Raw genomic sequence first — 16,353 nt, forward strand, 5'->3', positions numbered from 1 at the left:
CACATTCTCCCCGTGTCTGTGTAGGTTTCCATTGGGTGCTCCAGTTTATTCCCCACAGTCCAACGATGTTCAGGTTAGGTAGATTGGCTGTGGAAAAGGTAGTAGGGATAGGGTAGTGGGGGGTGTATCTGGGTGGGAAGTTCTTAGAAGTGTCAGTGTGGACTCGATGGGCTGAATGGCCTGCTTCCACACTGTAGGGATTCACTTATTCTAAGTAACTAATGCTGAAAATAGCTGGAATTGTTAGCTGATAACAGTGAATAGCAAAATGATCAATCACTCTCATTAATCGCAGATTTAAGGATAGAAAAAGGCGCAGGAATGATAGAGAAAGAAATTAAGTCAATTAGATTAACACCAGGTCCAGGAGAACCAACAAGGAGTGGGGGATAAAAGTAGGATTAAGAGAGAATGAAAATAATAAAAGGTAAGCAAAGAAAAGAAATCTATTTAGGAAAAGTTCATCACCTTGAGGAATGAAATGCCATGTTTCAATTGTCCCTTTTCTGAGCAGCCAACGTTAAGAAGTGTGACAGTACCATAAATCAATTTGCTACTTTCTGGAGTGGCTTTAATTCATGTTTGCAGCTCAAATGTAACAAATCCTTGTTAGGTTGCTTTGTCTATTTGCAAAGTGGAGCAGTGCAATTGTATGTCTAGCAATTTGTGATTTGCAGCTTGGGGCATATCTGGTACATTTAAAATGTTTTTGTCCACACTGATACCTGCCTCTCACTAGGGTAGTGCACTGGAAATCAAGTCTCACTATTCCTGAAGTTGTTACAAATGTGAACATTTGTTTAAGCCAGTGCATTATGTAAAGTTGCCTGACTATCTAATTCAGTTAATAGCTTTTTAATATTACAATTTTCTTTTACTTGTCAACACAACTTTTAATCAATGGAAGGAAAGATTACTTGAATTGCTAATTTATAGCTCTGTAACTGATACCCGGCCAGTTTTAAAATGTTTGCTGGTTTTCTCATGCATCTGTGTCACTGTAACTTCAGATATCGTGAGACCATGTTCTACCCTCTACAGCTCAGAGCTGACTGCTCTGTTGCCTTACCGTTATGTCTCCCTTCCTCAGCAGGCCCTCAACTGGGGGTGACAAGGTCCCAATCTGGGGTAATGCAGGATCCACACACCTAGCCATCGGGGGCAAGTCATGTTTAAGAAGGTGTTCAGATATTTTTATGCTTCTTCCATTTGGCATGCACCTGCGCCTGTTGAAGATTTTGTTTCTGAAGTACGGAGCCCAGTCCTGGTCACCCAGCTATAGAATAATTATTATTATATTTATTACTAATGATAATCAATAATAATGATCATTATTATTAAGCCGGAGAGAGTTCAGGATGTTGCTGGGTAAGATGCTGTTCGGAGGGTCAGTATGGACTCCATGGTCTACTTCTACTATAGGGATTCTGTGACTGATGGCCTTTTCAAATGAGTGCATGCATAGCATTCTCTTTTTGCAGTTCCATCTGTTGTGTAGTCACTTGATAATACAATCCTGACAGTATGCTGGCACAATTTGAGAACTGTTTGTGAAAGCAGTGCCCATTTGCAACGAGTCCAACAGCTTCTGATAATGAGAACTCTGTCTTTATCGAGACAAGAGGACAGGACAGCCTTGCCTTCGCTCTTCCCCAGTGGTCATCTAATCTAAAAATATAGCATTGTTCACATTGTGCAGCGTTGCATAGCATAGAAGAGCTTTCGTTTAAGAATGATCATTGGGGAAAGACAGAGGCAATGTTGTCACGTTCTCTTGTCTCAACAAAAACAAAGCTGCAATCATGAAAAGTAATTTGATTCACTACCTGCTGATAAACCTTCAAAAAATAGATGCACATACTGGCTCCACAGGTCGGATTTTCCAATGAATTTCAGGATCCAGTGTCAGGATCAAATTGAGATCCTGGGTTAGCGCTTTCTCGCAGAGCACCTGTTGGAACAGTCTTCCTCATTGAACAAAGGACAGTGAGTGATAAGAGGCATGTCTCCATCATGAGATTTTTAAACTTTGTTCACTCATGGGCATCACTGGCTGGGCCTGCATTTATTGCCTCTCCCTAGTTGTCCTTGAGAAGGTGGCGGTGAGCTGCCTTCTTGACCACTATAGTCTCAGTGCTGCAGGTAGACCCACAATGCTAATAGGGCGGGGTGGGGAGTTCCGGGATTTGACCCAGCAACAGTAAAGGAATGATGACATACTTTGAGGCCTTTCATGCCTCAGGCACATCCCTGGGCTGTGAAGCCTCCCATCCTGGCTTCCCAATCTGCTGCAAGAAAGCTCAACCCATTAAGATTGCAGCCTTGCTTTGGGGAGGGAGAGGGGGGAGGTTTGGAGGAAGGATCCAGATGACCCTCATCATTCCATAGTGACAGATTTCTGGTGAGGCCACACAATCAACCTTCATTCAAACATGTCCTTCACTGGGGCAGCGCAGCGGCTCAGTGATTAGCGCTGCTGTCTCACAGCGCCAGGGACCCGAGTTCAATTCCAGCCTCAAGCGACAGTCTGTGTGGAGTTTGCACATTCTCCCCGTGTCTGTGTGGGTTTCCTCCGGGTGCTCCGGTTACCTCCCAACAGTCCAAAGATGTGCAGGTTTGGTGAGTTGACCACGCTAAATTGCCCACAGTGATGTGCAGGCTAGATGGGCAGTGATGTGCAGCCATGGGCAATTCAAGATTACAGGGATAAGATAGGGTTTTTTTCTGGGTGGGATGCTCTTAGGAGGGCCAGGGTGGATTCAATGTGTCGAATGGCTTGCTTACACGCTGTAGATTTATGATTCTGTGATGTGGTGTGAACCTTGGTCACCTTAACTGGTTACTAACCTTTGCAGAGTGGACAGCTAGAATTCATTCTCCACTGCCCCCAGGAGAGCTCCCTAATGGTGAACATGGTTTATGGAGCTGACCCAAAGGTGGTTTCTTCCAGCCTCTGTCATTTCCCTGTCCCCTCCCACACCCAAACCCTTTTCCACAGGCTGCAAAAGGTCAGCGGGGCATGAGCTGACTGAGGCTGAGATGATCAAGCACATGTAAAGCCTCTCACATTGCAAGCGACATGAGTAATTTTAGAATTTGCACATAATGTGCGTTCTGTGACTAACCTCCATTCCCTTACATTACTCTGGAGACACAATCCTTCTGTAGGGAGAAAGGGAGGACTGCAGATGCTGGAGATGCTTAAGTGTGTACAAGAAAATTTTCTGATTGAGTATGTGGATGTACCTACTAGAGAAAGTGCAAAACTTGACCTACTCTTGGGAAATCAGGCAGGGCAGGCGACTGAGGTGTCATTAGGGGAGCACTTTGGGGCCAGTGACCATAATTCTATTCGTTTTAAAATAGTGATGGAAAAGGATAGACCAGATCTAAAAGTTGAAGTTCTAAATTGGAGAAAGGTCAATTTTGATGATATTAGGCAAGAACTTTCGAAAGCTGATTGGAGGCAGGTGTTCGCAGGTAAAGGGACGGCTGGAAAATGGGAAGCCTTCGGAAATGAGATAACGAGAGTCCAGAGAAAGTATATTCCTGTTAGGGTGAAAGGGAAGGCTGGTAGGTATTGGGAATGCTGGATGACTAAAGAAATTGAGGATTTGGTTAAGAAAAAGAAGAAAGCCTATGTCAGGTATAGATCGAGTGAATCCTTAGAAGAGTATAAAGAAAGTAGGAGTGTACTTAAGAGGGAAATCAGGAGGACAAAAGGGGGACATGAGATAATTTTGGCAAATAGAATTAAGGAGAATCCAAAGGGTGTTTACAAATATATTAAGGACAAAAGGGTAACTAGGGAGAGAATAGGGCCCCTCAAAGATCAGCAAGGTGGCCTTTGTGTGGAGTCACAGAAAATAGGGGAGGTACTAAATGAATATTTTGCATTAGTATTTATTGTGGAAAAGGATATGGAATGTATAGACAATAGGGAAATAGATGGTGACATCTTGCAAAATGTCCAGATTACAGAGGAGGAAGTGCTGGATGTCTTTAAACGATTAAAGGTGGATAAATCCCCAGGACCTGATCAGGTGTACCCGAGAATGCTGTGGGAAGCTAGACAAGTGATTGCTGGGCCTCTTGCTGAGATATTTGTATCATCGGTAGTCACAGGTGAGGTGCCGGAAGACTGGAGGTTGGCAAACGTGGTGCCGCGGTTTAAGAAGACCAGTAAAGGCAAGCCAGGGAACTATAGAATGGTGAGCCTGACCTCAGTGGTGGGCAAGTTGTTGGAGGGAATCCTGAGGGACAGGATGTACATGTATTTGGAAAGGCAAGGACTGATTAGGGATAGTCAACATGGCTTTGAGTGTGGGAAATCATGTCTCGCAAACTTGATTGAATTTTTTGAAGAAGTAACAAAGAAGATTGATGAAAGCAGAGCAGTAGATGTGATCTTTGTGGACTTCAGTAAGGCATTTGACAAGGTTCCCCATTGGAGACTGATTAGTAAGGTTAGATCTCATGGAATACAGGGAGAACTTGCCATTTGGATACAGAACTGGCTCAAAGGTTGAAGACAGAGGGTGGTAGTGGAGGGTTGTTTTTCATACTGGAGGCCTGTGACCAGTGGAGTGCCACAAGGATCGGTGCTGGGCCTTCTACTTTTTATCATTTACATAAATGATTTGGATGCGATCATAAGAGGTACAGTTAGTAAGTTTGCAGATGACACCGAAATTGGAGGCGTAGTGGACAGCGAAGAGGGTTACTTCCGATTACAACAGGATCTGGACCAGATGGGCCAATGGGCTGAGAAGTGGCAGATGGAGTTTAATTCACATAAATCTGAGGTGCTGCATTTTGGGAATGAAAATCTTAGCAGGACTTGGACACTTAATGGTAAGGTCCTAGGGAGTGTTGCTGATCAAAGAGACCTTGGAGTGCAGGTTCATAGCTCCTTGAAAATGGAGTCACAGGTAGATAGGATAGTGAAGAAGGTATTTAGTATGCTTTCCTTTATTGGTCAGAGTATTGAGTACAGGAGTTGGGAGGTCATGTTGCGGCTGTTCAGGACATTGGTTAGGCCACTGTTGGAATATTGCGTGCAGTTCTGGTCTCCTTCCTATCGGAAAGATGTTGTAAAACTTGAAAGGGTTCAGAAAAGATTTACAAGGATGTTGCCAGGGTTGGAGGATCTGAGCTACAGGGAGAGGCTGAACAGGCTGGGGCTGTTTTCCCTGGAGTATCGGAGGCTGAGGGGGTGACCTTATAGAGGTTTACAAAATTATGAGGGGCATGGGTAGGATAAATAGATAAAGTCTTTTCCCTGGGGTGGGGGAGTCCAGAACTAGAGGGCATAGGTTTAGGGTGAGAGGAGAAAGATATGAAAGAGACCTACAGGGCAACGTTTTCATGCAGAGGGTGGTACGTGTATGGAATGAGCTGCCAGAGGATGTGGTGGAGGCTGGTACAATTGCAACATTTAAGAGGCATCTGGATGGGTATATGAATAGGAAGGATTTGGAGGGATATGGGCCGGGTGCTGGCAGGTGGGACCAGATTGGGTTGGGATATCTGGTCGGCATGGACTGGTTGGACTGAAGGGTCTGTTTCCATGTTGTACATCTCTTTGACTCTATGACTCTATGAGATTAGATTCCTTACAGTGTGGAAACAGGTCCTTCGCCCCAAACAGTCCACACCGACCCTCTGAAGAGCAACCCACCCAGACGCATTTCCCTCTGACTAATGCACCTAACACTGTGGGCAATACACTATGGCCAATTCTCCTGACCTGTACATCTTTGGATGTGGGAGGATACCGGAGGAAACCCACATAAACTCCACCCTAAGCTGGAATCGAACCTGGGACCCTGGTGCTGAGAGGCAACAGTGCTAACCACTGACCCACCATGCTGCCCAACTACAGCATAATAGGACAAAAAAATCAAAAAGTGTGGCATTGGGAAAGTAGTACAATATCTAATCCTCTTTTAGTACCCTGTCAAATACTTCCACATTATTCTGATAGTGGCAACCAAAACTGCACACAGTTCTCCAAATGTGTCCAAACCAAAGTTTTATACAACTGCAACATGATTTACCATCTTTATACTCAGTGCCCCAGCTGATGAAGGCAAGCATTCCATTTGCCTCCAATACCACCTTATCCATGTGTGTTGCTCTCGACTTGCACCCCATGATCCCATGCATTTCAATGCTCCTTAGGGTCCTACCGTTTACTGTATGCTTTCCTCTTGCATTTGACTTCCCAAAATGCATCACCTCACATTTGCTCAGATAACCCCACCTGCCATTTCCCTACCCATTCTTCCAACTGATCTATATCCTTGATGACCTTTCTCACAATCCACAACTCTACTACCTTGCATGTCATCTACCAACTTCAGAATCGGACGACCTACATTTACAGCCAAGGAATTTATACAAACAGCACTGATCCTTGCAGAGGTCCACTGGTCAGACCTCCAGTCAGAAAAGCACTCTTCACGACTATCCTCTATCTCAATAACCAAGCGAATTTTGTATCCAACGAGACAACTCCGCTTCCATGCGAATTAATTTTATATACTAGCCAACCATAAGCAACCATGTCAAATGTTTTCATTAAGCCCATGCAGAAAACATCCACCGCCCCACCCTCATCAGTCGACATCCACCGCCCTACCCTCATCAGTCGACATCCACCGCCCTACCCTCATCAATTGACATCCACCGCCCGACCCTCATCAGTCGACATCCACCGCCCCACCCTCATCAACCGACATCCACCGCCCGACCCTCATCAGTCGACATCCACCGCCCGACCCTCATCAGTCGACGTCCACCGCCCCACCCTCATCAATCGACATCCACCGCCCGACCCTCATCAGTCGACGTCCACCGCCCCACCCTCATCAATCGACATCCACCGCCCGACCCTTATCAGTCGACATCCACTTCTCGTTTGGCATCAATCAATATTGTCAATTCCTCAAAAAACTCAACCAGGTTTGTGAGACAAGACCTCCCCTGCATAAAGCCATCCGCACGATCTGTAATAAATTCACGCTTCTCCAGGGGCAAGTAAATCCTGTCCCTTAAAATTTTCTCCAATAATATCCCTGTTTACTAGACAATACATTCAACAATTAACCCTGTTGCCCTTCTTAAACAAAGGCATGCCATTGTCTATTCTTCAGTCGTCTGGGACCTCGACAATGGCTAAAGCAGATACAAAGATCTCTGCTAAGGCCCCAGCGTTCTCCTCCCTTTGTCTCCTTCAGTATCCTGGGGTGGATCCCATGGACCCTGTGGATTTGTCATATAATGTTATATAAGATACCCAACATCACCTCCTTTTTAATATCGATATGCCCCAGTGTATCAAGCTACCCCACTCCAAACCTGCCATCATCCATGTTGTTCTTGGTGAATACTAATGCAAAGTACTCGTTAGGTAGTTGGGGTAAAACTGCCTTTTCCACAAAGTGATTTGGTCTTTCTTCCCATCCTCTTATCTACTACACAGAACAGTCCCCATTCCAGGAGAGTTTCACTTGGGCCGTTGGAGTTTTCGTGATCCTGACCAAAACCACTAGTCGTACCCTGATTCCTAGTGATGTGCCTGCTTGTCTTTTCCCTTCTCAACTCTCATCAGCACAGCAATCTAGATAATTTGACGTGGAGGTGCCGATGTTGGACTAGGGTGGGCAAAGTCAAAAATCACAGGATACCGGGTTATAGTCCAATAGGTTTATTAGAAACCATCAGCTTTTGGAGCCCCTGCTCCTTCCTCAGCAGCTAGTGAGAAAGATTATATCAGACGCATAATTTTTATAAGTAATACATTCACATAAGTTGTATGACCCTTTAATCTTTTACTTATAAATTCTGTGTCCAGTGTATTCTCTCTCACTAGCTGCTTGTGAAGGAGCTTGCCATTTCAAATAAACCTGTTTAGTTATAACCCGATGTCGTGTGATTTTAGAAACTTTGAGCAATTCTTAGAAATGAGGTGCTTGCTGGGAATTGGATGTGCCCTCTCCACCTATCTGTTTTACATTCGGCCAAAAGGGCTATTTTGAAAAATTAGCTTCATACGGAGCTCGGTGTTCATGACACACATTAGGCTGTCTCTCATCGTTCCTACATATCGGTAGGAACAAGGTAACAAACGATTCGTTGAAGGTTGATCTGTACTACTGGATATTGAGAATAAATCACTATTTAAAGAAAAAATGCATTAATAAAATAATCTTCCATGCCTTTTTTGTCCAGCTTTCTGTTTGTGATTGAGCACATGATGCCCCTCTGCATGGTTATATCATGGGTGTACTCAGTGGCCATGATGATTCAGCATATTGTTGCAGAAAAGGAGCACAGACTAAAGGAGGTAAGGTTTGATCGTGTATTCAGCAACATCTTTTTCATAAGGCTGAAATACCTTTTCATGACACACATTTGCTGTTTAGAACGCACTCGTTTTACAATGTGGCTGAGAGATGATTAACTCCCATTTTCTGCCCATGTGAAGTTGCCACTATTCAGGAAAGTTACCTTGACTGATTGAGGATTGAGCACTCAATATGATGCTAGTTGGGCACCCCGCACTTTGATAGTTGCTGTCAGGTATTTAAGTCTCCATCTTCCATTGCCAACAAGGAGGTTCCAATGCTGAACCAACTCCACAGTAGAAAGAGATATAGCATTTATTGGGTTAACTAGAACGTCTGACAATCTAATGACGAGGGGATGTCAGGAAGGGGTCTGTGATCTGCATACCAATATTTTTATGTTCAGTTATGATTCATAGTTACTCAATAATCAACCAGGTACCAGATGCAAATTTGACTTTTGAAATTGAAGACAGGAATCTCAAGAGGGATTTAGACTTTACACAGTCCCATAGGGAGAAGATTGTTACGATTCTGAGAAAGGATTATAATTTGTTGTGAGGATAAACAAACTGACACTGAGGTACACATGACAAGGGAATTCAGGCATTCTTATTCTCTCTGTCATCATCCCTTGTCCAAAAGTTCCTGAGTTCAGCCTGTGCTTGACTGTTCAACACATCACATATTGATACCTGTGACTTCAGTGAGTTTTTGAAAGATTGAATAGGCCATCATTCTTGAATTTTTTGTGATGCTAAATTTTTGATTCATAATTATATTTCAAAAAGCACCTTCAAGCTGCATTTTAACTGATATTTATTTACATTAGCTAAGGTTTGAAGACCAATTTTTGGAATATGTGTTACATTTATTCAGTGTATTTCAATACAAATGGCCTAAAATTATTAGATCTATTTAATTTTCAGTCCAATTCTTTGCAGAGTTTTATTTCTATGATCTAACTGCATTCAGATGCACACACTGCCAGTTTTCGGATTTCTGAATGGCAGCATTGAAAGTGATATGAGCTTTGTCCAGCCTGTTTGTTCTCTCTGTTCTGGACTGTAGTGTGTCACAAAGCTGACCCCTTTTTCTGAAAGCTGTTCCTTTCCTCAAGGATATGGTATTCTTGATTTTTTTCAGAGGGGTCATAAACAGGCCGGGCTCCGAAACGGCTGGGTTTGGTACAGAGACGAAAGGCCTTTTTGTTTATACACAGACAGATGAGACTTTAGGCCAAAGCCTTTATGTTTTTAGAAATAACCTGTAATAGTCAAAGGGGAGCGGCCAACTCTCCAGCTGAGTAGTTCAATTCAGAGCGAGTTAATGAGTTGAGTTGTGGGCTGTGTGGAAACAGGCTGCTAGACTCTCTCTTCTTTTACTCATCTAACTTTGACCTGTAAACCTTTGTTTTGGGGTCTGCTTCATGCTGTCCTAATTACCTCGACCATGTCAGTGTCAGTCTGTGATATTAAACACAATTATTTAAAATTGTTTTCTGTATTTCAAACTTTTAAATCACACGGAATAACTTGTAACTCATTACCAACTGAAGACGTCAGTGTATGAAAGTCTCATTCCAGCTCCCAATTTCAGAGAGCTACTGAATGGTGAAGTTAATGTCCAGGTAACTTAAATTGAGCCCTGACCTTCCCTCCCCAAGTTGGAAGGATTCCCTACGCAACCTTGACAATTGGCTATGCACAGGTCCAGTTGTCGGTCAGGGGCAATGGATAGAGTTGGGGCTGTGGTAGAGTTGGGGCTGTGGTAGAGTTGGGGCTGTGGGGGTAGTTAAAGTTGGGGCTGTGATAGAGTTGGGGCTATGGGGGTAGTTAGAGTTGGTGCAGGGAGGTAGACTGAATTAGAAATCAGGGTGGTGACCCCAGAAGAACTGAGAGGTTTACTAGCTGTAGAAGTAGGTTGGTCAGAAGGCCTACCTGAACGATCTAGTACTGTCCCCAAAATTTAACAGTAAAGGGTTAAACATGAAGCATTCATCCAACTTTCACCCTCCCCAGATACCATCTGCATGCCTCAACATGCTGCTTTGTGCCCCTCCTTGGCTGCACATTTCCTCCAGACCAACCTACACTCCTTGCCCACTCCCCATGGCACTTGTCCCCTCCATGTCAACCTGTGCCCCAGCCCTCATGCCACTTAGTGTCAACCCATAATTACCCCAGTTCCAACCTTCCAGCCCAGCACCACCCTCATGACCTGTCAATTTCCTTCCCACCTATCCGGTCCACCCTCCTCTCCAACCTATCACCCTTACCCCCACCTACATCCACCTATTGCACTCTCAGCTACCTATTCCCCAGCCCCACCCCCCTCCCATTTATCTCTCCACCCCCTGAGGGTCCCACCCTCATTCCTGATGAAGGGCTCTGGCCCAAAACGTTGACTCTCCTGCTCCTCAGCTGCTGCTTGACCTGCTGTGCTTTTCCAGCAACACAATCTGATCTCCAGCATCTGCAGACCTCACTGTCTCCCAGTCAACCCATACTGCCCCATCCATCCCCCTTTGTCCCTACACCTATCATACCAATTTATCTAGTATCCACCATGGCAGGCCTCAGGAGCAAAGATGCAGTGTTGGGCTCAAAGAGATGAAATTCAGGGTGTCAGTTACAGACTTCATTGTTTTGAAACAAACACTCTCATTCATAAAATCCCATTTGCTCCACTTCTATTCCTTCAACTAAAATCTAATGAGATCCAATATTTTATTTAAGTGCACTGCCCCTTATACCAAGAAACTTTGGAATTTATAGTCCCACAAAAGAATGTATGACCATTAGTAGTTATCAATTAATCTGTTAGATTGTAGGCACCTCAATATCACAATGAATAGTTCTGAAATTAGATATGCAACACTAACCCAGTGATGAACATGGTTTATGTCAACAGACAGTTTGAAATAGCAGTCATTGTTTTTAATACTGCAGCCATTTAAAAGATCTTTCAACTGTTTAAAGGGCAGGACTTTGAAAAGCCTGGATTGCTTACTTTGACAAATGCTTCTGCCTGTTTTGCTCGTTGATTTTAACAGGTCTGTTGACTGTTTCAATGAGCTTGAAAGGAACATGTTCATGCACTTTTCACACACATTTGTCCCTACATCTAACAATTCCACAGAGCTTCTTAACTTTTCTGGAGAATATCATACCCATCCTGAGGTGTCCTGGGACTAGATTCGAATAATACTAATCTCTCCAAAGGTGCACTTAAGATTAGATTCCCCTACAGTGTGGAAACAGGCCCTTCAGCCCAACAGGTCCTCATCGACCCTCCTAAGAATAACCCACCTAGACACATTTTCCTTTGACTAATGCACCTAACACTATGGGAAATTTAACATGGCCAGTTCATCTGACCTGCACATCTTTGGACTGTGGGAGGAAACCGGAGCACCCGGAGGAAACCCACGCAGGCACGGGGAGGATGTGCAAACTCCACACAGTCACCCGAGGCTTAAATCGAACTGTCTTTATGTAGCTCTTTGAAAGAGCATTCTAGTGGCTGCACATTGTTTTTTAAATATATAATGTTTCTTCTTTATAATAGAATTCATGGGTAGTGGCTTGCTGTCATGCACTGTACAATTAAGAACAGCAAGGCAAAAGTCAGGACTGCAGATGGTGGAGATTAGGGTTGAGAGAGTGGTGCTGGAAAAGCACAGCAGGTCAGGCAGCATCCGAGGAGCAGGAAAATGGACGTTTCAGGCAAAAGCCCTTCATCAGGAAAGAGGCTGGGAGCCCTACCTGATGAAGGACTTTTGCCTGAAACGTCGATTTTCCAGCTCCTCGAATGCTGTCTGCCCTGTTGTGCGTTTCTAGCACCACTCTCTCGATTTAAGAGCGGTAGCCTAGTTGACGAGATGTGTTTTGAAATAGTGGATAGCTTTCCTTCAGTGCAAACCAAGTCTCTCTGAAACTATAACACAAACGCTGGACATCTGAATAAATCCAGAAAATTACCAGCAGTGCACAGCAATATGGGAAAGTGAAAAGACAAGTTTAGGAACATGGATCATTTAGTCGTCATGTCTGTTTCTGCAATCATTCAGTTGTTTGTTTCCAATGTTTTTCAATGAGTTCTGTGTGATATTCTGTAAACCAGGTGTTACTCACATGAAGCTCATTGAATCATAGAATCTCCACAGGGTGGAAGCAGGCCATTTAGCCCATCGAGTCCAATCCAACCCTCTGAAGAGCATCCCAACCAGATCTACATCCCTACCTTTCCCTGTTCACCTGCATTTTCCATGGCTAATCCATCTCACCTGCACATGGACAATACTATCCTACATTTACAAAAAGCCTTGATGTGATTATTTGATGGACAAATAGAAAGTTGAGTATCTTCTAGTGGTCAATTATGTTCATACCGAAGAGGTCGTGGAACAGTTAACATGGTTCCTGATTCCGTTATCTAGCTTAACCACCTAAATATTAAATCATAGTTATTACTCTATATCTAAATCAACCATAAAGAGAGATGTGTTTCACAATTTGTTAAAGAATGAGATACAGATCAAGAAGATGCCTTTATAAATCACCCAAAAAGCTACTTGCACTATTGGTCTGTAAACATTGCAGGTTAAGTACTAATAGGCTGTGACAACACCATTTTAGCTGCATGAACATAATGTTTTTAGAAGAATTTTCCATGTCCTTACTGAATACAGGTACATGCTCAACTTGTGTTTATATTTACTTGACTGAAAATCTTCCTCCAGTTGGTAGCAAAAAGAGGTAAGGCATTCACAATAAATTCAAAGTACTCAAACACACAACCATTTGTCTAACCAATTCACCAAAAAAACATGCACATTGATCAGCTGTGTGAATATCAGTACTGGTACAGCCATCTGAATATGGTGAGTTTTATTCGTTGTTTGAACTTACTGCACAAAAGTAGAACTAGCCAAATCCAGGTTTTCAGTTGCCCAATGTATCAGGAGAAAGTGAGGACTGCAGATGCTGTAGATGTATTGGTCAAGATTGTCACCTTGAAACTGTGAGACCTAAGTCTTGATCCTGGTGTGGAGCTGGTCAGCGTTGAAGAATAAGTCTGCCTCTAGATAAATATTTGTGAACAATCTGGCTGTCTCTTCCTTCAGGTCATGAAGATGATGGGGTTGAACAATGCTGTCCATTGGGTGGCCTGGTTCATCACTGGCTTTGTGCAGCTCTCCATCTCTGTGACAGCACTGACTGGCATCCTGAAGTACGGCAAAGTGCTGATGCACAGCGATCCCTTTATAATCTGGCTGTTTCTTACAATCTATGGCATCGCTACCATCATGTTCTGGTGAGTGTATTAAGCAGAGTTAAACCTGACTCAGGAATTAAGAATTAGCATGTCTCATTCAAAATCGGAAGCTTCAGCACTCGCCTGTCTACTCTGAATCACCCCTTTTAGCCATTGTAAATATCTCACCTTGATCGAATTTTGTGTGGCATAAATTTTATGTTGAGAAAAAAACACCTTGATTTTTGACATGACAGAATTTCCTTTCTCTTCAGCTAATTGCCCCTCTCTGACTATGTTCAACTGGCAAGATGTGTTATCAGTAATAACCAGGAGTCAATCCAGCTCTTACTGTCTGGTATGGGTGTATTGAAAGGGTTAACCCATTGATTCGTCAACCTGCTTGGTCACGAAGTGAATGTGCCTCAAGTGGCTTACACATCCCAGAGCAAGACGATTACCTTGAAGTTTCTGCTTTGGAGATGGGCTAGCACCTCCCTTGAGCTAATGATGTTAACTCAATTACCAAACATTTCCATCTGTCACTAGAATAGGAGCAGGCCATTCAGCCCTGCGAACCTGCTCCTCCACCCAATTTGATCATGGCTGGTCTACACCTCAATGCCACTTTTGCACCTTTACTCCATCATTAATTGACATTGACTATGAAAAGTGTATTTACCTTAATAACGAAAGCTCTGGTCGGTCCAGCAATTAAGGCCTGCAGAGAGATTCAAGTCCAAAAACCCACCATCCTATATGGTATGTGAAGAATGCTCCCTCATTTCTCTTCTGAATACATGAGCTTCAATTTTAAGATTATGTCATCTTGATCTTGATTTCCTCTACCAGAGACAGGGCAGCATTTGTTGCTCTTAATTTGAGTGGCTTACTAGGTCATTTCAGAAAGCAGGTAAGAGTCAACTACATTGCTGTGTATCTGGACATGTGTAGCTACATTAAGTTAGGATGGATATTTCCTTCCCGAAATGGATGTTAATAATCCAGAAGAGATTTTAACTACAATTACTGAGACTAGTTTTATATTGCAGGATCTAAATTCCACCAGTTGCCAGAGGGATTTGAACCTGTGACTTCAAAGCATTAGACTGGGCCTCTGTATTGCTAGTCTAGTGACATTACCACTGTGCCGAAGACTTTGCCACACAATTTGATATCACTTAGTGGACATTTCCTTGTTACAAATACTGCACAGCATCTTAGTGACATACTGGGACAAGTTAAATCCAATGTTCCTCTCTGATGAAATGGAAAACTGGTCTTATAACTTTCATGGCACTGACTTCATCCTTCATCTCTTAACAGTTTCCTGATCTCTGTGGTCTACTCCAAGGCGAAGCTAGCCTCAGCATGTGGTGGGATCATTTATTTCCTCAGCTACGTTCCGTACATGTATGTGGCTATCCGTGAGGAGGTAGCCCATGATAGGATCACAGCATTTGAGAAGTGCATTGCGGTATGTATATTAAGAAAGAATATCATGATTCCTAACGTTCTTCGGTGTGTACTCAATTCTAGAATGAAGGAAAATATCTATACAGCAGTTCACAGCATACATACTAAAACAGGGAGCTGATGGCAATCATGAGTTGGAAGGAAGCAGATATAATAGGGATTTCTGAGAGAGAGCCATTGCAAAAATCAAGTCTTGGAAGTAAACCTTGCAGGGTGTAACCTATAGAGAAATGTTGGAGAAGGAGGTGAAGTAGGTAGACTTATTTGGGGTAACATAATGGCAGGAGGAATAATGGCACAAAATTACTATGTTGAATTGTTATGGATGAGATAAAGAATCTACCACATTAATAGGTGTAGTCTGCAGATAACCCAATAGAGAGAGGGGAAAATATGCAGAAAAATCAGAATAGATTAACAAAACAAAGAATCCTGGGAAATTGCAAATCCCTCTGAAATTAATTGGACAGATGAGGTAGATAAAGAGAAAGGGGAATCAAAGTTATGGGACTACTTTCTAACCCAATCGGTCAAAAATCAAAAAAGAAAAAAATGCTACTAAATCCATTTATTTAGGGTGGGGGGGGGAGGGGGTTTGGGGGAAGGGGAGCGGTGGAGTGGACCAAAGCAGAGTTCAGAAGGAAAGATCAGGGAGTACTTTGGCAATAGTGTCCATAACATATTTGTATTGCTGACTAGGTCAACATTTATTGCCCAGTTCTCATTGCCCTGGAGGAGGTAGTGATGAGTTGCCTTCCTGAACTGCTGTAGTCCTTGGTCTGTACAGACTCCCACAGTGATGTTATGAAGAGGGTTGTAGGATGTTGACACAGTGAAAGAACAGCAATATAGTTCGAAGTCAGGATTACATGTAACTCGGAAGGGAATTTGCAGATGATATTCCCATGCACCACTGCCCTTGTCTTTCCTGGAAGTAGTCGTAGGTTTGGCAGGGACTGTTTGAAGAGCCATGGTGAGGTAATGCAGTGTACCTTATAGAATGTAGACACTACTACCACAATGTTCCATTGATGAAGGGTGTAAATGTTGGATATTGTGGTCAGTGAGCCAGTCAAGTGAGCCGCATTGACCTGCATGGTTTTGAGTTTTTTTGAGTATTGTTGGAGCTGCACTCCAATGGGGAGTATTCTGTCACATGCTTGGCTAGTGTCTTGTGGAAAGACTTTGGGGAGTCAGGAGGTGAGTTGCTAACTACCACGTTCTCTGTCTCCTAACCTGCTCTTGTAGTCACAATATTAATGTGACT

At 43.3% G+C, this 16,353-nt stretch overlaps 1 protein-coding gene across 2 annotated transcripts in view; it reads left to right on the top strand.

The window, feature by feature from the left end:
- Positions 1 to 16,353, top strand: part of abca2 (ATP-binding cassette, sub-family A (ABC1), member 2) — a 541,802-nt gene that overhangs the window by 359,951 nt on the left and 165,498 nt on the right. For both annotated transcript variants that reach the window (XM_060841298.1, XM_060841299.1), the window contains exons 16-18: positions 8,236 to 8,350; positions 13,480 to 13,670; positions 14,937 to 15,087. In XM_060841298.1, coding sequence (XP_060697281.1) covers positions 8,236 to 8,350; positions 13,480 to 13,670; positions 14,937 to 15,087 — 457 coding nt within the window. The remainder of the gene's footprint in view (positions 1 to 8,235; positions 8,351 to 13,479; positions 13,671 to 14,936; positions 15,088 to 16,353) is intronic.

Source organism: Hemiscyllium ocellatum, chromosome 21 (genome assembly GCF_020745735.1).
Source record: "Hemiscyllium ocellatum isolate sHemOce1 chromosome 21, sHemOce1.pat.X.cur, whole genome shotgun sequence".
Taxonomy (NCBI): Eukaryota; Metazoa; Chordata; class Chondrichthyes; order Orectolobiformes; family Hemiscylliidae; genus Hemiscyllium; species Hemiscyllium ocellatum.